Consider the following 23,734-nt stretch of genomic DNA (forward strand, 5'->3'; position numbering starts at 1 on the left):
AGAAGTTGAATCTGCCAATGCACACAGCTGACGGAAGAGGACTGTATTGTGGCTTATCTTCCCCGACACAGCCTTTTCAGAGCCACCTGGACTGAACTGTGGCAGAAGCACACTTCTGCTGTGACCCATGCCTTGCAGGCAGGACGTAGCAGTGCAGCTACAGGAGCACAACTTCCCAGCGTGGGCCGTCTGTACCACAGTTGTGCTGGCAAAGCCTCACGTCCACCTACAATACCAGGTGGGGGACAAGAGAAAACAAACAAAAACCACTGGAAATAACATAATCATACAGACCACAATATCCTATAGACACAACTCGCATCAAGCTCACTTCTGTTGTTCAGGAAAAGGGGTTTTGCCAGAGAAGCAAAGGAAATTCCTTGACTAGGGTGACCTGCCCTCTCTGAACAGCTGTGTCGGAAGGGTAAAGCTTCTGTACAGCAGCCTCTGCGGGGAGCTCCTTGCCATGCCAGGCACTTCTGTGCCCTACAGCTCTGCCCCGCCACAGGCAAGACGAAGGCCAGACCTGCTGCCAGACAGTGAAAATTACATGACAGTCTCCTATCATTTATAAACCTGACCACAAAACCTGTCAGCTGTATCTCTGCCACAGATAACCCACAGAATAACTCAAACTTAGCACAGGAAAAAAATCTTTATTTCTTCAATAATAAATCTTCAAGTTCAATAACAAAGCAATTTATTTTTTTTTTTGTATAAACAGAAGCTCTAAAGACCAGCACTATTAAGGCCTTTAAATCCTGAAGATGCAAATATACAGCATGATTAATTTAGGTCACCTGAACTTTGAATCACTCTACAATAGCTCTGCAAGCAGGAACTGTCATTTTCCACTGCAGACCGGCATAATCCAGCTCTTTTGTTGCTCAACCAAAGTGAGTATAAGCTCACTGTGTTGTCTGAGGACTCAGACAACACAGAAACACTGGCTAAATGCCACTGAGGATGCACTGCAACAGTACAGCAATGTCAGCAGCCTTGCTGACCAAAGGCAACTTTGTTTTATGTTGCTATAATGGCTCACAGTGGAGATACGCACTATCAGCAAAACCTGCCATGAGTAAAAATTCCAGTAAGACACTGCAACTTTTAAGGCTTTATAGATGCTAATGGTTAGCACAGGTTTGGCATAAAGTGCCTATCCACAACTGTCAGCCACACAGCTTTTCTTCTGGTAAGATCCTGAACATCTACTACCATAGCCTCACCCTTTATTGCCTCAAACAGAAAGAAGCCTACATGAATTCAGCTTTGAAATGCTATTCAAAATAATATCGTAATTAATTATAAGTTATACATAAATGTGTGGGGCTTTTGTTCAAATTCAAGAGATTTTCTTACCTTTTTGGGTAGATTTTCTAATCTTTTTGGTTATAATCTTAAAAGATTATAATCTTAAAATCTTAAAAGATTATAACCAAAAAGGACTGAAAAAGACCTGTGGGGTATCTTAAATGGCTCATGTATGCACACGTAATATTTATATACAAATACACATATACATATGGTAGCCAACGTATATACTAAGTATATTTTACCAATGCTTGATACCCTCACATTCTCCATCACAGAACTGCTTAAGCTTGAACCATATTACTCTTACGGCTACACCATCCCTGAGTCTCAGGACCCTTACAAACCTCCTTCCAGTCTGCAGACCGTAAGACACTGCTGTGTCACTACCACCCCTCAGAAGCATAACTCCTGTATTTTTGTTATACTGACATATTAAAAACAGAACAATCTCATGCAGGGAGCCCAGCTTTTTTACAGCTCCATTAGCTCCTTAAAGCTCCATAGCCTTTTCTGCTATCAGATTCATCACGTTTGACAGTAGACCAGAACTATGCACAGCATGCCAGGCAGGCTGCCCTCAGTCCCTCAAACAGTAACATTAATGGTCCCCAAATGCATATTAAGATTGCATTCAGCACTCTTCCACACCCACATGCTATTAGCAGTCCACTTTCAGTTACTGTGAATTAGTAAAGTTTTTCTCCTCTTCAGCTGATGAACTTGCCAACTTTTCTCACCTGAAAACATTCACACAGAAAAATAAAATCCTGTTACCAATCCACAGTCTCACATAAAGTACCATTTACAAGTAAATTCAAAACAGTTCTCAAGAATTCATCTACCCATGCTATGGGGAGTTAAGCAATAACTCATTAGTAAACACAGCATTAGTATCTAACACTGACAAATACAAAAATTACCATTCAAAGTTTATATGTAATCTGTAGTCTCCTGTGACTTCAGAAAAAAAAAGTGATCAAAAGCAAGTACGTTTAATAACAGGCTATTTCGGAGTGATCAAAAGCAAGTACGTTTATTAACAGGCTATTTCGGCCCTACCTTTATTTGTCACACTTCCTCGGCATTCTCCACCCTCATCCTTACCAAGCAGTTTCATAATGCTTAACACTGAATTATCCAGTCTGAGGCAGAAGGAGAGAACCATCTCACTTAAGAGTCACTTCAGTGAGGCGAGAGACAAATTAAAGATCATTCAGCTTGTTTTACCAAATCTTGTTCCCTGTCAGTGACTAAAACATCCCTTGAACAGAATCACATTATTTCACCTTTTCTCCTTTGTTTTCCCAAGGACTTACTGGTTGTGCACATATCAGTTATAACTTGTGTCTCATTTCATAAAGTTGGGGTTGGCAGGGTGGTTTTCCGGGGGGGGACTGGGGTTCCCTTCCACATGAGAACCTGAGTATCACTTTCAATTAAGTTTCAGTGATGAAATGGGTTTCGGGTATTCTAGCAACAACAACAGTGCCTGCACTCAAACTGTAGCTGAGCTTTCAAGTTAGCCATCCCCTAGTCGAGATGTCATGGTGAAATAATTACTTCTGTCAGTCTTGAGAGAGTTCCTGTAGTTACAAATAATGGGCAGCATACAGGGACTACGCACTTTTCCAAGTATGAGACCTCAACATGATCTCCATTCTCATAACTTTGCCTAATACCTGGACAGCAGACAGCTTGTTCCACCTATAAACAGCCAAGCTATTTAGAAACTAGTATCTGCGGAACACGCCAAATGAATTGTTTAATATTAATGTCACTCATTTGTAAATCACATCATCACTTACAAACATGAAGCCTAATATGGAAACCTTCACTTCATGTTTCTCCATTAAAACTCCCATTTTATTTCACAAGATGTAACAGAGTGAGCTTAACATGCCTATATCCATACAAAAGATACTGACAGTCCAGCACATTTAATATCTTATTCTCTTTCAGCCACATTACTACTACCCCTACTCCAGAAAAATGATGCTATGATGCTCGAAGTGACTGTGACATGGCTGTGCTATGTAAAAGAACTGAACACAGGTTTTCCAAGCAGCTACATGGGGCAGCACTCAAATGCTTTATGTTAAAATACACAGAAGAAATTTTTAAAAAATAGCCAAGACATCTCATACTAAGAGCCATGCATCATAAAACATTTTCTCTAGTCTGGTTTTTCCTCTATTTGAGAACCCTGCCTCTCATGAAAGCCTGGATTCAGAAAGCCATGTCAACACAGATAGCATCTGGCTCTGCTCTGTACTCATGCTCGGACTGCCTGAGGAAGCACTCGCTGTACATACAATACACAACTTTCATGCTAACAATCTCTGAGGCATTTCAGTCAAACACTACAAACCAGTTTGAATACTGTGACTGCTCTTGTATTTCTACTGACTAATTGGCTTTCCGTCTCTGCATAGTCTGACGCACTCATTCTATCAGCATTTGACAACATAATGGCAAACTAACAACCTTCAGGCACTGCTTTCTTAGTAGAATGAAATGAGACCAATGCACACGTAATCCTGCCAAGAATTAAGACAAGGGCAAGACAAGGGCCTCTAGAAAGTAACTCTCAGATCCGTATTTGATTCTTCAGGCTATACCATTGAGTCACGTTGCATACCAGACATAAGATGGAACCTGTGATTTATACTCCTTTTCACACTGTAATTTCTATGAAACCATAAAAAACGCAAGCCTAAGCAAAACAGGTCCAAAGAACTTTTAACAACGTTTATCTGTTAACTTTATCGAATATACGATTTCTTCTCAGCTTCCTTCTTCCGTACACTCGATCTACATCAACGGGCTCATCTTCCCTTAAATCAAAAATAAGCGCTTGGGGAAGAGACATTCGTTTCCTAACAATACCTTACACAAGACACGCTCTATCCAGCACTAGTGTACAGGACAAGGTTGCTCAGTTACAACCACGAAAAGCAAGGAACCCTAACTCTTCCCGACGATGCACAAAGGAGCCTTGCTCTGTTTTCTGCATTTCGCAGAGGGGCTCCTGGCTGTCCCCTCGCCCCGCCAGCAGCGGTTTGTGCCCTCCCGCTCCGCCTCCCACCTGCCCGCTCCGCAGCGGGGGCGCCCGAGGCCGAGATCCGCCCGGGCCCGGGGCACAGCCGCCGCCACGCACGGTCCCCGTCGGGATTTTTGCTCCTCTGCCCCCGCCGAGCCCCCCTCGCTGCCCCCGGGCGCTCGGCGGCAGGTGCCGCCCGTGCCCCTCGTCCCTCCCCCGAAGCCCCCCGCGTGCCGCCGGGCGGGGGCTGCGTCCCGGGCATCTCCCCAGCGTGGAACGGACGAGGACCCTGCGGGAGCACTTACAGCCGTCTCTCCTGCGGCTGCAGCTGCCGGTGCATGGCCAGGGAGAAGCCGAAGAGGCTGCCCGGCTCTCCGCGCCGCACGATCACGCGCTCCGTGTCCAGGTTGAAGGCGCCGGCCAGCCCCGGCAGGAGGGGCAGGTACAAGAGGAGCGCGGCCGCCATCTGCGCCTGCCGGGCACGGGAACGCCGCCGCCGATCCGCCGAGCGCCGCCGCTCCCCCGCTGCGCCCCGCCGGCCCCGAGCCCGCCCCGCCCCGCCCCGCCCGGCCCCCGCGCGGCGGCTCCCGCCAGGCAGCCCCGCGCCTCCGCAGCGGGGGCGGCACAAAATGTCCGCCGGCCCCCGCCCCGGGCGGCACGGCACGGCACGGCACAGCACGGCACGGCACAGCACGGCACGGCACAGGGCGCCGCCCCCACCCCCTGCTCCTGGGAGGTTGAAGCGGAAAAGAAAAGCGGGCTGCGGGCACGGGGCCGGGGCCGCGGGGCTAAGAGCAAAGGTGCCGGGCGGTGAGCACCTGCAGCCCGCCTTCCCCCAGGGGCCGCCGGCCAGCGCTGCGCTGCGCTCCGCCGTCCCCAAACGGCACCGCGCGGGGGAAAGAGGCAGCGAGCTCGGACCTGTGTTGGCCAGGCTCTTTAGGCAGCACGTGGGGACGCGCTTCTTTAAACCTCACTCCTTTACAGCCTTTCCTATCCTTAAACGGGTACCTCACCCTTACGCTTCAAGTGTTTGAAAACAGTACGGGGTTTGGGATGCCCTGTTTTATCTCATGCTCTCACCCTAGTTCCAAAAGGGTAACCTCACTTGTGCAGGTGGACCTCAGTGCACTTCATCCACCCAAGAGAGGGGTTTAATGTGTTTGTAACCGGGTCTGGTTTTAGTGATCTGGTTTAGGGAAGTGAACACAGCTCTTAAAACCTTTCACCTGGCAAGCAGCATAACAATACTTTTTTTCTTTTTTCCCACCTGTATCTGAGATAGGAGAAGAGAAGCTTTTTCCCCCACAAGATTCCAGAAAAATAATAATAGAGATTTGAGCAGTCACCCAGTGATATTCTAAATAATTTCTTCTGGAACAATACCACGCTCCCGGGGAGTTAATCCAGGCTACTTTTTCCAAAGTAATTATTCTAGGATAACTCCATGTATAGACAAGTCTTTGGCTCATGACCAAAACACCCTTGATCAAAAGAGAGGAGAAAACACACCAGAAATGTGCATCTAATGTGGAAACAAAGCATGTTGTTAACTTGGGCTCTGTGATATTTACTGCTATTAGGAACCTTCCCGGCTTGCTCCTGCCTCAATCATTCCAAGTCTTAATCCGGTGTTCAATCACTTTGCAGGCACTGCCGTGGCAGCAAACTGTACTGGCAGGAACACTGCCCTACAGCTTCACTGAAGGCTCATAGAGGGAAGGGCCCCAGTCTAATTACAATAAAGTAGGCTTACTAAAATCCGTGTATTTCACAGTAATTAGTAAAGATTTGAAAACAAGTCTTTTAAAACAGTGTTGATGTCTGTACCAAAATCTTAGCAATGGGCCCTGCAGGACTATTTAAACTTGCATGCTATAATACTCTAGAAGTAGCTATAGTTACTGTAAAAGTAATACTTGTACTCAGTAACTCCTGTTAGGAGTCACAGTACTTCCGTGCTGTATCCTGAGCCACATGAGTTACTCTGGCACATGAGGTTCATCTGACATCTGCCGCTCCCTCCCACCAGTGCTGTCTGGGCATGTTTTACCTGTTTGTTGTTACCCATTGATGTTTCCCTTCAGCAATGTCTTTCTCATCTCTAGATGCACTAACACGCATTCCAAGACATAGTTATATTAAAGCCTGTCTCAAGTGACCACAACAGGAACAACAAAAATAGACTTCATACAGGGTAGAGCAGAAGTACGCACAAACAGCTTAGAGTTATCTTGGATGGTATCTCATTATTTTGTACTATTTTAATTTGCTGCATGTGAGGAGAGGAAAAAAAAAAAAAAAAGTTTGAAAAATGTCTATTTCCTTCCTTTGCCCTTCCTCAAAAAAAAAAAAAAAAATGCTGTGGATTATAAATAACTAACACATACCTCAGCAATTCCTTCATGCCATCTCTGGATAAAGGAGGGCCAACAGTAGGCATGATAACCAATTAAACATGACCACTCTGCTATGCATAACATGGCAATTCTAAGAAAGGAAATGGCCAGATCAAAGCTGAGTAGCTGAGTGTCTTTTTTGTTATCTATATGTAATATAGATATAACAACTGCTTTGCTATAGACAAGTTTTAAGTTCAGGCAACAAGCTGCCTGCTTATTAATGGTGGGTTGGTACACAGCCAAAGGTGTTCTCCTGCTATGCCTACATATTGAGAAAGCCTTAGTGCCAGCAATACTTTCCTCCTCCATACAATTGTGTAGTTAATTAAAAAGGAAAAAAATATTTTCAGGAAAATAGAGGTGGGATGGAAAAACTAGTGCTTGGCAAGACATTTTAGGCTTTCCCTAAAAGGAGGGCAAGGAAAAATGCTTTATATTTCTGAACTTTTATCATTTATATGAACAACACATATTATGCAAAGAAAAATAGAGCTTGTGGAATCTCAGCTGTGAAGCTTTAATGCAGCACATCAAATGGTCCTGAAAAAATGAAATACGTAAACATCTCCTTCACATTTCAGTATAAAAAAAAATGCTTGATTTTATAATTGATGCAATTCCAGACAAGAAAAATTGATACAGGCCAAAGAGGTTTGGCTTATTGTGCAAGTTCTAAAGCTATAAAGTTCTTTCAGTTTGGAAACTGAAACTAGATTTAAGAGTTAATAGCCCAAAATCAACCTTCTGGATGATTTCTCCTGCATGCAGTACACACACACTGTGTAAAACCACTCTGTTCTCTAAATTATTTACTTTTACTGAACGGATGCATCTCAACAGCTACAGTAAACACTTGAATTTTTATGCAGCCAGGCTATTTTTGCTCGTATATCCTCTATGGCTGTTATGGTTCTGTGTTAACAACGATGTTAGCACTAGCAAACAGCAGTACAGGAGATAAAGGTGCTTACAGCACTAGGGGAGATAAACTACTCAATACCATATAAACAAAATGTTTTTCTCTTGAGTAGTCTAAAAACCAGAATGTTTAGGTAGTTATATTTACACACTTGGTATTAGCTATTGTACAGATCTGATTCACATCATATTTTCTATAGGTAACTGAAGATAGTAAAAGAAGAGATTTAGACAATCTTTCTAAAAAGATTCCTAATACACTTTTTTTTATTATTATCAGATGAACATCAATTCCTGATTAAGATGTTGCTATGTTTTTAAAACTTGTATTTTTTTCAACATCTAAAATAACTATAGACATAATTCTGCCATTCTATACTTGTTTGCAAAGTGGAAATATACTGCTTCTGTAGATAAATTGTTTAGAATTTGACATATTTCCTATGTAAAGTTTTTAAATTTGGACTTTTATCATTGTGTCATGGTTCTAACATCACATTCATAAATAGTAAATGAAGTGTTACACAAATAAGTGAGTCAAAAGAAAAAATTCTGTCCGGACCCCAATTTTTGACTAACTCTGCAGCCTGTGTTACATAGCAGGTCTTTAAGCCTTTTACTAGACGAGGATATTTTTCCACCCAAGATGTCAGGTACATTCCTTAAGTAGTTTCAGTATGACCAGCCCGAACTGTTTGGAGAGTAAACATCTTTGTAAACATACCAAGAGGAACCTTCTGCCCGTAGCTAGGCAGAGATCAGAGAAATCCCGGTGACAAATGGGAATTAAATAACCATAGTTTGGATTGCTGTGGAGAGAATTAAGAATGTTCCTTCAAAATTACTGATAACTGAAGCATAAAGCCACAGTCATCTTGAACATATCCCTATATTCTATAATTCATTGGCCACACTGGGGGAAGGGGCGGGGGGAGGCTTTAATGGCAGCATAAGGGCAGTCTAGGCTTAAACATCCTTATACACAATATGGACTCTTTGAGGAGGAAAATAGAAGCTTTACTAACAAGATATTCACAGGATCTCCCTGGAGACTCTTGCCAGGAACTCGGGAAGTAAAATGAGTCTTCATGGGACACATTTTAACTCCATCAAGAGCCAAAAAAAAAAAAAAAAAAAAAAAAAATCATTACTCAGGACAAAACGCTTTTGTTCTCCTACCATACACAGACTCTGACTAAAGGGTCTTTAGCCATCACCCAAAGCACAACTCCACCCAACCTTGACAGCACCTACCTCTAAGAGCTGCACTGGGTGCTGGACACACAGGACACGACCTTGGACAAAGTCTGCAAAGAACAAGACCAGGAATTACAGTCACTTGAGGTATCTGGTCTCTAGGTCACTCTCCAGCCTATTGTAATAGCACTGTGTAGCTGAGACCCCTTGCACCAAACTGGAGGAAGCAGCTGCTTGTTCATTACCACACTTGTTACACCTGCTCCCCATCAGGTCCTGGATCAGACCCAGCTGTGAGGGCAGCCAGCTGGCTGCTCAGCATCCACACAGGAGGTAAAGCCCAGTCAGAATTTGCACACAGGTTTCTAGTGGTTGTTAAAAACCATAGAAAAGAAATGGGGGAAGAAAATGCATCTCATCAGTTTGAGATTCTGATCAGAAATCTGATTTATTTTTTTTTTTTTAAAGAGAATCAATTTTATATTTTTTTTCCCTGTCTGTAACAATTTTACAGTTGATTATACAGCCAACATATTCACATGTGCCGACCAAACTGCATATGCCACTGATTCATCAGGAGCGGTGTTCAAGGCATGTTCAAACACAGCTTTCAGACCATTGGAGGCAAAGCCAAGAGAGGTTGCTTCTCTGGATAAGGTCTAGAGCTGCAGCCTCTACTTTCTTTACTAATTAAAAAAGACTTAAGTAGAAATCTAACAAACGTATTTACTTTTCTCTTTAGATTAACACCCTGATTTCTGATGGACAACCTGAACAATCAGCTGGAACTGAGCACTGCAGTCCTTTTTATTTTTATTTTTTACTTCCTTCGGATCACCATTTTAAAATACTTTTCTGAACAATATCTAGTTTTTATTAATCTTAGTCTTTTAAATCCATATATAATGAACATGAACAATTAATGGAATAAATCAAATCTTTTGCTATGTTAAGTCTCAGTTAATGACATGCTCTCTGATGTTGCAAATTTCAATTATTCGGAGACTGTAGAAAAATCCTAAATAAAGTCTGTGAAAGTTCAGTCCATTCAGATTTGGGCTACTGTCTCAGTGGAAATGGGGTCATTCTCTCCCTGCTTCACCTGTGTGTGAACAGCAGTTATGTGAAGGTTGAGGACACACTGTAGTTCTCAAACTCCCTGCTGAGCAATGCAATCTTCAGTTTCTGGAGCTTCATATGTTACTAAACAGAAGTGTTACAAAACACAAGCAAAGGAATCTTTTACCATCATGCCAATCTACCCGTGGTGCTATTTAATATGCAAAAACTTTCTCTCTCTCATTTAGTCCAACAAATTAATAAATTAGGAAAAAAAGTCAACAAATTAAGATCTGTTATCCAAGGAAGAATTTTTAAAAATACCAGTTATTTATCAAATCACAAAATGTGTACCTCCACCAAAGGAAGAAGACTGAGGATTGTCTATGCATGCAGTAATTTCCAATTAACTGCTTCTGTTTAATTATTAAACAGCAAAGCTAAGCTTAAGAGGAAGAACATTTTTTTTCTTCCGGAATAAGACTGCATACACATGGAGTTAATCAGGACCAATTTCATGTTTAAACAAGCACTACAGATGTATTCATGCAAAAAAAAAAAAAAAAAAAAAAAAAAAAAAGTTCCTCTGCAATTCCAGTTATATTCAATGAAAAGATTCATTACATGATGCTGCCATGACCAGGCAGGCTTAGTGAGCAAATCGCAAATTTAATCAGTTTGGCAATGGGTTTTATGGAAGCTGTTGTGTTGGCTTGACTAATATCAAGTGATTTCCTCTTTTGTTCATTCGTTGCAAACAACTAAAAGCAGGAGCTAGGAAGGAAAGGTCATTTATTAATTATGGAAGTGTATTTTTTTTTTATTTTATTGAAAAGGTTTCAAATGTAAGGTTTTGAATAAATTTTTGCATATTCATTTTTCTCACTCCTTTTTATGCTTTTAAATTTCAAGTGTAGAAAAAGCAAAAAAAAAAAAAAAAGAAAAAAAAGCAAAACACCTAGTGCCCTCAAGGTGATCAAGATTTAAGGTGCAGAGTTTTAAACAATTACTCCAGTAGTATGAAAAATTGGCAAAGGATTTGTGGCACAAACATATTTCCAGATTTCTTTACAGTATAATTCCTCTGATACTTATTTTCAGACCACCATCTGTTTGGTCAGCCTCTCCAGATCAATTCTTCCATGGGAAGTTTTCTGAGAGTTCTAACAAGCAGGTTTTGAATGTTCCTTCAGTATTCTCATTTAAACAAACCCAGAGTTATTTTATGTGATAAGAGGAACCATTGAAAAAATACACATTATAACTACTACAGATATTTTCTTCATCTGTAATTAATAGTCGCTCTCTCTGCCTTGTATGCTTAAACTCTTCTAACACCAGCAGCCTCAAAGAGAACACCCAAAACCTAGCAGAGCTCATTCTGTGCATCTGGGAACATGAACAACATAGAAAGTTAAGACAATACAGTCAGGGGATAGGTTCTTTCAGTTTTCACAAGGGCTATACTGTTCCTGTCATTTCTTGCATGACACACACACGTTGCTTTTTTTTTTTTTAAACCTGTGCGTGTGTGCTTTTAGTACATACCAGACAGAATGTTTTCTAGCATACAAACAGGTCAACTTTGTGAATTTCTCACCACATTCAGTGAAACGCGTGCATCAGCTCCTATTACCCAATTCTTTCTAAAGTCAAACAGCATTTCCAAGGATCAAGGTTCACTTTTAAGCAATTCAACAACTTAACTGGCAGTTAGATCAAGGCATGGGTATTTGCTTGTTGAGTGCAAATAAATGTAAACTGACCCATTTTTACTGTGGATCTATTCTTCACATTAACCAAGTAAAATGTAGTTATTCTGCAGTAATAATAAGTTTTCTTTGTTCTGTAAGGAAAACAATCTGAAAGCATTTTCATTATTTCCCTTCAAGGTAGCAGCATTAAAATCTCCACAGTGAAAGACTGATGATCTACTTAAGGACAGAAGAGTGACCCAGTATCATGAAGGAAAGCTGCAGATGAACCCACAGACAGACCCCATTTCTGGGTTCTCCTTCCTCTGCCTCATGTAAAAGCCCAGTGTAAATCTGAAAATCACTAAGTTCACTTTTGCACAACCATCAGATGCTGTTCTGGGATAACCAAAACATATATGCATTTGGCTGACAGTCCCCATCCTCTGAGTAACACGCTATATTGGGGGGGGGGGGGGAAGTGTTGTTGTAGTTGTTGTTGTAGATAACCATTGTAATGCCCCTGATGGTGCTCTGACCCCTTGGGAATTTTTAACTATGGGTTATTTTAACTATGTGTTACTGCTGTACCTAACAGAGAGTAAGATTTTGATGTAAAAAAATAATCCTTCTGTTCCACTGTACTTTGTTTTCACATAGTATTTTAAGATTCCAGCAGTTCTCTCTGTTCCACTCCCAATTTCAACATGTCACTTCTAAGCCCTTTGTCGCCCCTGGAGCTGACTGACCATTGTTGGAAAAATGAGTTGATCTGTCTGTAGTTGGGGAACTACAACCACCAGATCTGCCAGGTGAGCAGAAAATCTAGAAAATAAATTTGTTCAGATGCATGTCCTGCAGACAATAAACAGCAAACAGCAGATGATACAAGTGCTTGCTGACCAGCTGCACAGGGCAATCACCATGCAGTGGGATAAGGTCGTGGTACAAGCCTGCGCCTGTCAGTGTTAACTGCAAGCCCTTCAGATCCTGTGTTCCCAAGGCTGCATGCCAAGTTTATTTCAGCCTCAGGATGCCAAAGTGGCAGCTGCTTTAGGAGGGAGAAATCAGGGTATCAATCTTAGGGGAAAAGTTTGCATCACTCAACAATCTGGTGTCAGAAAAAGACACCCTTACAGGAGGCAGTTAATTTGCAGACATGCGTAACCATTAACCGTCATGAAGAATCTCAGGTATGGATAAAGCACAGGAGTTGTTTAAGTTAATTAGGAAGGCTTCCCTAGATTTGTAGGCTACATATTAGCCATATGTAGAAGCCAAAACATTGTGAAGTACAAACATCATAATACTGTAGATAATGAAAGTTGACATACCTATGAAATTCTAGCCCTGCAGCATTATGTAGTCTTAACATCAAACTGCCACACTGCTTAGCAGCAGCTCTGCTATTTCTCTGTAAGTGTATTACAGGCTTAGTAATGGTGGCTACATGGCTTTATTCCAATTTTTATTTCATTGTAATAGAAAATATATTTATGGTTTACTTCAATTTGTGTTACCTTTTTGCTGTTTTGCTATCACAAGTTTATGAGAAGGAATGCTGTGTATTTGTGTTTCAGGATATTCATTCCATTATTTTGTAATTACCGCTGTGTGTACATAATCTTAAATTGATCTGCTATCTTAAACTGCTGTGTCCTGCTCCCTATCTGCATGTAGTCTGTTGCTATTTGAGGTACAAAGGAGAAAAAGTGGTACATCCCAGTCCACTTGGAGAGTTATTTTAATGCATGCTTGATTTGTCAAATACCTGAATTCTTTCATCTCCTGGGGATATCACACAATATATTGAAATAACCTGAGTACCTAAAAACAGTCTGACTATGACTACATGTATCTCTATAGATATCACAGTGAGCCTGCATTCCAGTATGTCAAGCTAGGCCAAGAAGGTATGTTAGATATCTTCACCATACCACAGACTTGCCCTCTGTGCATCCCTCAGAAGCTTTTCCCTACTATGCAGGCCGAAGGTGCTTTTGCATAAGGAGTAAGGGAATATACTGGCAGCTGCAGGTCACTGGTGTGCCCCGGATGCAGTGAGACTGAGGAGGCTGCCATGGCTCGTCACATTTCCTGACATTTTACTGTATCCAACACTTCCTCACCCTTTGTTGGGCAACCAAATTCCTTCAGATTGCGTACACCTGGGCTTTGCATAGACCCACACTGTAATGCTCACGGCAGGGTGCTTGCAAGAGAAGTATTTTCCAACACTGTAAAAGCCTTAAGTCCAAACATTATGACTCAGCTTCAGAATGCCAAATTGCAACCACACTGGGCTGTGCCACTGGCCTTATGGGAGTGCTGCTGGAGAGCAGTTTGCAATAACATTATAATAATATAGTGCTATAACAACATTGAGGTAATGGAGCAGAAACACTTGAAGACTGGAAACATTCTTTTGTCAGACCAACACAAGCTTAAAGGTGTATCAGCAGGACAAAAAACAACGTGAATACATTCAACAGAAGGAAACATCTCTCATAAAACTCCAGTGTAAAACGAGCGTAAGACTCATTTGAAAAGTCATTTCAGTTCTTAATAATTTATAATAGCAATAGGATTTTTTTTTTTTCCAAATACATTGTGGTAGGGAATAAAAGAACCCTTGGTCTAACAAATAGCCTCTTGGACAAAATATTTGGAATATAACCACGCTTGTAAATCTCTAAAGTCACCCTGAGTTGGGGAGAAAAATGCAAGTATCAAACCTCTTTATTATTCCGGCACTGTGTAACACAAGACTTTCAGTTCTCAGCAAGAGGAATGTTTTACTCTGGTTAGCTTGAGGTTAATACCTAGCCAATTTTTTTTCCCATTATTATTAGTAAATCAACAGCAGCTTTTAGCATCTTGCAAAACAAGTTTCAACAAAGGCGCACTGTTATTTTCCCTGTGATTAGTAAATCAAGACTAGAACACATGCTCCACAATCAATTCAGGAGAGAGAAGGAAGATGTGTCCTACCTCTGTTGCATCATTCTGTTATTTTTATCTCAAGGATCAAGACCCATTGAGAAAGAAGAGGCATGATGGATAAAGAAACTAAGAGAAGAGTTGTTGATTAACCGAACACCAGATAAACTGCCTTGCCTTTGCCACAAATCATCCTCTAAAGGGATTTTCCAACTGTGGACACACTCAATAGGTAGCCATAGCTGGGAAGGTCTCATTAAGAGCAACACAGCTTCATTGTCAACACAGCTCCTGAGATGTAACATCAGGAAGCACAGAGATGTTTTAGAGACTCAGAAGTGGACTCCTTGCCTCCTACAGCTCTTGAAATCTGTGAAATTCAAATTGAGAACAATGCTTTATTGAAGGGACAAGGCAAATATTCACCTTTCTTACAAGTACAATAAGGACAAAGTCTCAATGGGACTTCAGCAGTTCTTCATCCTCTGTAACCCCCTTCCCCAACCTTTTCATGTGGAGAGTGGTTGAGTTATTGGTTCCTGTTTCCACATTTTGTGCAGTTGTACTTAGCACTTAGTTGTGTATGGGATATTTTTTAGCCTGACTCTTCTCTGCCTCCAGATTGTTGACTGTGATTTCCAGCATGGATCTGTTTTAAAAAGCTTTAAAACCCAAACAGCTGTGCAAATTTGTATGAAGGATACATGCTGGCACAAATGTTTGCATGGTATGCACTTACATTCTGTGTTGCCTGTCTTATTTTCTGAAGACATTATAATTTTATTTGTATGAAGTAACAGACACACTGACTCAGACAAAAGCTCAGCTAACTCAATATCCTGCCTAACAGTTGTCAGTAGCAGACACCTGCAAAAGAATGCAGTAGTGTGCTCCATCTCTTCCTTGTTCCAGCAGATTAAGGATTCTGTCTGTCCATGGGTTCATACAGACCACAGAATTTATTGACAGTTTCTAACTGATACAGTTTAAATTAAATTTCCAAATTATATTACTGACCTCTACAACAACTGTGGAAATGAGACAAAAAATTAAGTGGTGCACTGTGTGAAAAGGGACTTTCTAATTCAAACTCTTCTGCCCAATAACTTCAGTCTGCCCAGCATATTATATGATCCTAAGTGAATAATTCCTTATTTTATTCATGATTTTATAAACTTTTGCCATACCCCATTTCAATCATCTGTTTTCACACAGAAAAAATCCTTGTCTAATAAATATCTCAAATAGAGATCATTATACATTCCTCAACACTCATGGCATTCTCTGTGCTTTTATTATTTCTGTAATCCCCAGAACTGTCAGACCACCACACAATATTCAAGATTCAAAGACATCAGTTTATAGCAGTAGTGTAATCACATGCTCTGTTTTGTATGATATTCCATTCGTAATTCCTCATTTTCTAAGTCCCTTTTTGGCTGCTGCTGAACACTGAGATGACAGCAAGCCTACTGCAACAAGACTAATATCTTGAATAGAATAAACTAATCAAGTCCATTTTTTAGTTCATGCATATTGGTTTCTTATAGTACTGACCTCAATCTTACTATTTTATTTCTCAGTCATTTATACTGTTTTGTTTTGTTTCCCCATCCCCATGAGCCAGCTTCAGTTTTGATCCTCAGACAATTGTGAGGAGTTAGCAAACACTGTCTCCCTAATACGCGCATCCCTTCTTAGGTCTTTAAACAAATAGCAAGCAGCATACATCCTTCTCCCTGTGGGAAAAAAAAAAAAAAAAAAGTATTCTTCCCATTTGTTTCATTTCCTTCAACAAGCTCTTAATCTACATAAGCACATTCTCTTTTACTGCATAACAGTTTACATTCTAAGGGCTCAAAGCAACTTGAAAATCCAAGGAGGTTGCGATGACCAACTCAACTTAACTTTACCTCCAAGCTTACTGTCTGCTTAAAAGAATTCCAAGACACATGATTAAAAACTCCATATTTTCCATGTATCCACTAACAGTGTTCTCATTACAATTTCTATTGTGTTCACGGCTTAGGAATCAGCTTAATTTCTATATTGTTTTCTCCTAATAATCCTATTTCAAACTGTTCTCACACCTGAGCCTCTTTATTCCTCTGGTACCACAATGACATAAGCAGCAGTTAAAACTCAGTTCAGGGGAGCTCAACAATTTCATACATGCACTCCTTCAACTCTCAAGAACAGTAAAAATCTCAAATAAGGAAATACTGAACCAACTAATGGTGCCCTGGGCAAACAGGATGAACACATACAGAGAATCTTCACTTCCATGCTCATAATTATGCACTTATGCACTGTGGGAACATGAGCGACTGCCAAACCAGAGCCTAAAAGCTACAAGCTGCTTTCTGCTCCTTATCCCCAGTCTTATCATATTATGACCTCAGGACATGATGCATCATGAACCCAGAAGTCAGTATCTACTCTTCAGAAGGTTACTAATACTTTCTCCCCTAACACCTCCACCCCAATTACCAGCCAAACTCTATGTCACCCTAGTATAAATAATGCCAAATGCATCTTCTCTTTTGAAGTAGGCTGCTGATGGCAATTGCCTCATTGTTACAATTCAACTGACAGCATCGGAATCCTCTTAGAAAGCAGGAATCCTTATCCCTTTAATTTCCTTGGGCCCCCATTCATCTTTCAGCAATGACTTCACTAAAGGGGACTTAGTTTTCAAGAAACACCAATTCTCTGGATTCTCCTTACTTTTCCACAGCTCAGCATTACTGTCTTCTCATCAGCTATTTCATAATGAGCATTTGGACTACTGATGTGCACTTGTGGCTTTTTTCCTTACTCACAAAGCACCTCAGAAGAAAAGCAGTTATAAAATATTTTATAAAAAGACGTCCATCTCTGTCAAGTTAAAAAAGCTGCATCTCTACAGTAAGCCAACACCTAAATGAGTATGCCTTGTCTTTACATGCCTTCATTAGAGAGACATAACCTCAGGTGTTATTTATGTGAATGCACATTCATAACTATAAAATTCTTGGCAGTTCCATATTATCATACTTATGAGCTGTGCAGATGACTCCTGGTTGAGCAATAACCTTCCAGCAGATCAACCACTGTCACCACAATAGAAGGCGGTTCTCAGCACACGCTTGTTAACCTCTACATGAACAGGTAGGGCTCTATGCCCATGCCATGTTTTCTAAGACTAGAAACTTTTTTGTGTGTGCAAGGAAAATAAACTAAAGTTCTAATCCATGGTTATATAGTCAACATACTTCACATTTTAATTCATAGTATCTAACACAGCACTTCACAGTAGCATTTGGAAACTGCATCCAGTAAAACAGGTCTGCACTTTACAAAGCACAGTTACACCTACTTGCAACTCTGTTTTTCCATATACTATATATTTGACTCTAAGCTTTATAGCACTCAAATTTGTTATGCAGAGTGGAAATTCATTGTTAAAGGCATAAAATACTATTTTAAAAACCGTAGCTCAGAAATGTAGTTTTTAAGCAAAGAAAAATGGGAGATCTTTCCACAAACTAACAGTAGAAATAAAGGTGGAACTGTTTTTTCAGACTTGCTCGTGTGCTCATTCAAGGTTGGACTTGGTGCTTAGGGACATGGTTTAGTGGGTGACATTGGCAGTAGGGGGATGGTTGGACCAGATGATCCTGAAGGTCTTTTCCAACCTTAATGATTGTATGATTCTATGTTTCTAAGGAAAAACAAGGATGAGTTAGGGACAGGAAATACAAGATAAAACATTCTTTTCTTTGTACCAGTTGCCACAAATACAGTTTCTTTTCCTGCGAACTACAGTTTTAGAACTTCTAAAAAATAAAAATCTTTGAAAGGAAAAAAACTTTTTTCCCCTTCAGAGTCTGCATTGTCAAAATAAGGTACATCTAAAAAAAATGAAACCAGCAGTAACATCACAGGGGTGATAGGTTTTTGGATCAGCAATTAAGTTTCTCTTCCTTCTTTTCCTCTCCTTCCTTTTACCCCTGTATAAAGCAGTAACTGGTGTAATTCCTGTTATACAGAATAACTTCTTGGCTTCTTTATTGTTTTCTGCTCATCTATACTATTTAGATAGAATATGGAGTATGGTTGGGAAGTGAACAGTTTAGTGATATTTAAGCCCTACTCCTGAAGACACACATATGCTAACTTTATTAGCATGAGTACTTCCAATAACTTTGAAGGAAGTAATCATTGGAATATAATTAGGCATATGAATGAATACATGGAAAACAGAGGACCTATTCAGCTACTAAAGATAGGAGTTTACTCATTTTGTCATCTAAAACATGTTCAAAATGAGATCTGCAGAACTCTCAAACAAGACCTACAGATGCCTGACTTTTGGACAGCATATTTGAAAATGCCCTTTTCAGAGGAATAGTTTGACATGCTGAATAATGTGGGCAGAATCTCAACTACGCCCCATCTTTTTAGTGGAACATGTAACAACACAGAAGACATACAGTTGCACCTCCCTTCCCTCTCCCCTGTTCTTTCCCAAAGCACAATCATTTGGTGTGAAACCACAGAGTGAGTACCATGTCACCACCTGTGGACACCCCAGCCAGAACAACTCTGTCACTCCATTGTCACCTTTCGTGGTTCTTGCTGTGCTGCTGACAGTGCAACTGTGAGATACAGCCTGTGGCCAGGGAGATGAGCAGGACACAGAAGCTGGCGCTTCAAAGCTTTTTCAGTTATGACTGTCATATACACCACTATCTTACTTCTGCCCACCTAAATACATATATTTGCCTTTATTTTCTTAATATCCATTGTTACTCTTTAGACACAATAGAAGTGAGACTCACAGTAAGCTCAGAGACTCACAGTAATCTCAGTATCCAAATACTGCTTTCGGCTTCTATTTAATCTTGGACATTTTTATGCAAAAGAATGAAACCAAAGGTGTGCATCACAAGTAAGGCACAAAGTAGGATAGAAATATGGTAGAATTAGAGATAAGTTAGCTTTCAGGCACTTTCATAAGCAGAAACAAGAAGTCGTGATTTATCAATTTCTAAACCACGTATATAACTCACGCAAAGAATTCACAGAAAGAAAGATTTGTTTCATTATTATGAGCTCACCCCCACCTACCTTACAGAATAATGGCAGGTTTTGAATGAAAACACGATGTGGAGGGTGCGCAGTACTCTTACGATGGATATGGAAGCACAACTTGAAAAGGAGAGCTCTACAGTTTAACAAAAGAAATCCATTATGGTACAGTTTTCAGGGCACTTTCCCTGTAATTCTCAGTTTGAATGAGAAGTTGTTATGCTACAGTATTGACTACATATCTATTCTGTGCTAGAAAAGTAAGGAAAAGTAAACTGAAATTAATCACTGTCGTTTGTCACAGCCTTCAGATCTCAGTAACATACAATGAGATACTCATGATCCTAAATCCAAGCGCCTTTTCATAGTGCTCAACAGAACATTTCAGATTTTTTTTGTCACTTATTTCCTGAAATTCCTGAGGTTGAGTGACGTTTCTTATCTGGCTTACACAATGGGTATGGAGTTAACAAAAAAAATTGGCTAGAAGCATCTAACAAAGATGCTCTTTGGCAAAGAAGTGGGACTGTGCCATTCCTAAGACAGCACACAGGGACTTTGTTCTGAATAACTCAAATAGCAGCCTGAGAAGGCTTTTAAAAATTGTCCTTAGAACACATGAGGGAAGCCTGAAATATTTTTTTTTTTTTTTTAATAGAAACAGAGTGGCAGGCCACGCCCAGATTCCTTGGTCACTACCAAGAGATTTCTCAGGAAAACTTAGATATTTGCTGGGTCAAAAATTTGTCTAAATGATTTATCTTTTTCACACTTCAGAAGGTAATTTTAATGCACTGTAGTTAATCTCAACTCTGTTTATTCTTAGACTTGCTTAAGACTCTGAAAATTGCAAACAATTTAAACAAAACACACGAACAGCCCACCAGTCCATGAAAAACACATACAGACTGCCACAGACCTCCACATAAATATGCTTGGAAAAGGAACACTCTCCAGTCTTGGCTAAGAAAACCCATGAAATAAATTAAGCAGGATAAATGAAAAACAATATTATGACACCCACAAGCACTCAGGGGAGGAGATAACATGCAGCCACTCCTCTCCTCCTAGTCAGAGGACATTAACAGCCATCACCCCTGCGCAGACAGTGGGAGGCTCCCACACTGTTCTTTCTCATAAGAGATCAAGAAGACCACAGAGTTGTCAGGCTTTCTCAACCCTCCTGTTTAACAGCTTCATCTCATATGAGAAATCTCCTACCTTTGGCTGCTCAATGGAGAAGCCCCCCCATCCTGTGCTCCTCAGGCTACAGCAACTTCTCTCAGCACTCACTTGGACCCTGCCAGAACATCCCAACAGCGTGTTAAAGGCTGCCCAACCCCACACCTTTGGGTCATGATGCCCAGTGCATGTCTCTTCTACCTGAATGAGAGCAATGCATGTGAAAAACAAAATGCCTGGTACTGTGCTCTGGTCCCAGCACATGACATGAAAGGAGCACCTCAGGGCTGCCAGCACTGTTGCTTTTCTCCACATACCAGCAAGTTACCTGGGGTCAGGATAGGAACAGGGGGATAGGAACCAGTCCATGGGGTGACTTTATGGTCTGTAAAACCACTGGGTGAGTAGGGGCTGAGGGAAAGGGAGCAGTGCAGACCAGATGAAGCAGCCTCGATGCCTAAAAAATTAAAGCTGATTAAGAGCTGCTGTTTCTCAACTCCCCCACCTCCCCAGAGCTGGGGACCTGCCTGCACGTGAGAGGCAAGGGCAGCCTCTTCTGAGCAGGGAGACTGCTGCTCCCTGCCCGCCTGCTATGCCAGCTGGGGAGCGCGGGGGGACCTGTGGGAAGCCAGCACTGGGACCCCACAGCTGCTGCTCTGACAGGTGGGGAGGGCACGCAGGCCATCTCTGCTGGCCCCATGCTGCACAGCACCAGCCAGCTATTAATACACACAGGAGTGAAACCCAATGCCTCTGCCGGGGCTTCCTGAAAAGCTGGAGCTCAACTTCTGAAGAGGAGTCTGTTTCTGACCATCTATCCAGCCCCCAAGTACAGTGCAGGAGTTCCCCATCCAGGTGTACAGTTCCTGCTGTTTTAGCAAGCGTGGTGGTACAGTCAGAGCAAGACGCGGAATTAGGCAGTCTGATTTAATGAAGTGAATTTTGTTGGTGCTTGAGCCCTCATGTAACACATGAAGGGAACTGCACAGCAGTACCAGTTATACCCATTAACACACTTCTTACATTTTCTGCACCTCTGTATACTCAATAAATACAGCTTCATACCTGTTATTTGTTGCCCCCCATTCTGTGTAACAGGCTGAGCACCTGATCTGTTGGTTTACAAAGCACAAGACAGCAGACCTCCTCCCTGAGGAGGACCCAGACCACCTCAGAGATCATCAAGGGTCTGCATGGACACAGCAGTCCAGCTGCAAAAACCTGCATATAACCACATACACCATATTACCGATGCACTAAACATGTAGCTAATACATTGGTCCTGGTAAACCAACAGACAAAAGAAAAAAGAAAAAAAAAAAAGTCCCTCAACATAATAAGAACTTAGAGGAAAAGACTCCATTGTTCCTAAAACAGAAAAACAACATTCTGAAAACCAATGACATTTCCCTGTTTTCTGCACCATAAGCAGAATTTCAAGTCTCCTCATGAAATTCTGAAATATTTATTCTTTATTATTTTACCTCCTTGATAGATATTTTGGGGGCTAAATTTCATGAAAGATTCCACACGATGTCTTCTTAGCAGATACAAATTTCATAAAACTCCAGTACAGTCCACTCCCACACGGAGGTAAATTGTTGCAAAACAAACAACTTGGATGTAGAAGAACTGTCATTTCATTTACTACAAGAAAACTCTTTAAAAACCTTAGACAGAGAATAATCAGTCTTTGTAATTGTTTCACTGTTTAAAGAGAGTTTGGAGTTTCCTTGTTTCCTTTTAAGTGCCTAAAAACTATAGATAGGAAGCAGTTGTTTCCTGCATACAAAAATGCTTTGTCATTTACCCAAAAAACCTGCCTGAAATAGTAGCTAGTATTTGTTTTCCCCTCCTATCCAAAGGAAGATGTTAAAAAGCTAGTCTCCTCCATCCTCTTATCCACCTTTGATACTGATGAATCTGCTTTTGGCAGCCAGCACTCCCCTGCACAGCATAAGAGGACATGCCTTGAATCCAAATTCATGTTCGAGCTGTGAAGTTGCTCCCTACTCCCGCCACAGCATTAGCAGGATATTTATAGGCCCCTCTGCAAAGAGCTGAATAGCCTCTTTAAGGAGTAGCTTAGGCTACAAGGACAGAAATGCCACTGACAGGAAACGTACATTCCAGGAATGGTGTGGTGGGATGTCCAACATGATATGGAGAGGCGACAAAACAGGCTCAAGAAACTAGAGAAGCAGTTCAGCTATCTCTTCTCAGAAATCATTGATCTCCATGAACTGTGCTTTAGCAGATACACCTGTTTTTTGCAGAGATCAAGAACATGATGAGAACATCAGTAGAAGTTTTTTTGAACTCCCAAGGACACCTCATGTAGACACCTATCTCAGAGGGAGAAGCTGCATCTCCCCTTGGCAGTCCTACCCTACCACATCATCCTCACTACTGGTTTTCACTGTTAAAGCTGGGCATGTCCATCCATTTACACACCTTTGCTAGTACCACAGGCAAAGCAAATACAGCCCTTGGAGCAGCAAGGAAAACCCTGAGGAAAATACAGCAGCAAACCAAAGCAGCCATGGAAACTATCAGTATCACAATATATTACAAAGCCCCTAGGACTGACTTGAGACCTCATCTGAAGCATTCAGCTTTTTATTCCTCTGCATGCAATGCTCACCCAGCTGCACCCATCCCTCATACTAAGAAGATAATTCAAAAAAAAAAATAATAAAATACAAAGACTATAGCATGTGAACAGCACACAGCCACTTGGCCATGAAAGCATGCAAAAAAACTTGGCAGAGTTTGCATTCCAGCACACAGCTTTACTAGCACAGAAAGGAGTGGTAATAATTTTATAAATTGAGATTTTCCAACAGCTACTGGAAACTGCCGGCTGGCATCTTGAGACAAGGACAAAGACAGCAGCATTCCCTGCATGGCCACAC

At 41.2% G+C, this 23,734-nt stretch overlaps 1 protein-coding gene and 1 long non-coding RNA gene across 6 annotated transcripts in view; one reads left to right on the plus strand and one right to left on the minus strand.

Annotated features, from left to right (window-relative positions):
• The window catches only part of ITGA6 (integrin subunit alpha 6), a 110,569-nt gene that overhangs the window by 39,230 nt on the left and 47,605 nt on the right, over positions 1 to 23,734 (minus strand). For 2 of the 5 annotated variants that reach the window (XM_084522848.1, XM_084522849.1), the window contains exon 1: positions 4,663 to 4,881. In XM_084522848.1, coding sequence (XP_084378974.1) covers positions 4,663 to 4,823 — 161 coding nt within the window. In that variant the 5' untranslated portion in view covers positions 4,824 to 4,881. Of the gene's footprint in view, positions 1 to 4,662; positions 4,883 to 8,928; positions 9,059 to 23,734 lie in introns of those variants that run through there. The other 3 variants (XM_084522851.1, XM_084522850.1, XM_084522852.1) reach the window with 3 other exon arrangements.
• Positions 9,218 to 9,922, plus strand: LOC311438462. Its single transcript, XR_014694121.1, has 2 exons — positions 9,218 to 9,462; positions 9,614 to 9,922. It is a non-coding gene; the product is annotated as an uncharacterized lncRNA (long non-coding RNA).

Source organism: Aythya ferina (genome assembly GCF_964211825.1).
Source record: "Aythya ferina genome assembly, chromosome: 6".
NCBI lineage: Eukaryota > Metazoa > Chordata > Aves > Anseriformes > Anatidae > Aythya > Aythya ferina.